General features: G+C 59.2%; 1 protein-coding gene across 1 annotated transcript; it reads right to left on the bottom strand.

Annotated features, from left to right (window-relative positions):
• Positions 1 to 48: 48 nt before the first annotated feature.
• TERG_08171 (uncharacterized protein) lies at positions 49 to 812 on the bottom strand (the record flags this gene model as incomplete). Its single annotated transcript, XM_047748901.1, has 2 exons — positions 49 to 432; positions 483 to 812. The coding sequence occupies 2 exons, from the start codon at positions 810 to 812 to the stop codon at positions 49 to 51; spliced, it is 714 nt and encodes a 237-aa protein (XP_047604892.1).
• Between the last annotated feature and the right edge of the window lie 18 nt (positions 813 to 830).

The following is an 830-nucleotide window of genomic DNA, read 5'->3' as shown; positions in this document are numbered from 1 at the left end:
CCTGACAGGCCAGGCGAACAAGATCTTCTCCAGTGAGCCTGTCCATTTTCACCGACAGCTTCGATCAGAGCAAAAAGCACCGGCCGCGGCCACCCGTGCGTCCACCAACTGCCCGGATGCAGCACCAGCAGAGCACAGTAATGAGCCAGCAGGACTAGAGCAAGAGGCTTCTTCTCCAGCAGCTCCGACATGAACGGCCGCGGAACCATGTTCGGCCAAGCCAGAGCCCGTAGCCAGTCCGGCGGCGTCGACAGGACGCAGCACTTGTAACAGTGCCATAGCGAGTCGATTGCCGCAGCGTATGCATCCGATGGTACATGCAGCGTGGTAGAGGCCAACAGCACCCGGTCCAGAGAGGATCGTACCTCCACGGCTAGCGGAGAGGCAGGGTCGAGCGTTCCCGTGGCGAGCAAGCAGCGAGCCGGGCCCTGGCTGAACAGGGGCATACTTATATTCCAGAGGCCGACCAGATGGCGCATGACCAGCATCTTCTGCACGATCTCATCTACCCGCCGTGCAGCAGAGGTTGAAATTGAAATTGAAGTTGAAGTTGTGGTTGAGGTTGAGGTAGACACAGGTTCCGAGACAAAGTACGACGGGTGCAAGATGGCCAGCTCATAGAGGAGTAAGAGGGCGGAGCAAATGACGACAGCACTGCAGTTCTGGCTGGTGACCTGTTGACTGGCAACGCGGGCCCGGGCGGCCGTGATGACGTGGGACTGGTGTCTGGCTGCGAGGAGGGTGTATTTGTGCAGGAGATGCGGCTGGAGCGAGGCCAGGTGCATTGCAGCGAGGGAGAGGATGTTGTGCATGACAAACGGGTATATGTG

This window comes from Trichophyton rubrum (assembly GCF_000151425.1).
Source record: "Trichophyton rubrum CBS 118892 genomic scaffold supercont2.12, whole genome shotgun sequence".
NCBI classification, from domain to species: domain Eukaryota; kingdom Fungi; phylum Ascomycota; class Eurotiomycetes; order Onygenales; family Arthrodermataceae; genus Trichophyton; species Trichophyton rubrum.
Note: the sequence above shows the minus strand (reverse complement) of the source record. Positions and strands in the feature narration are given on the sequence as shown.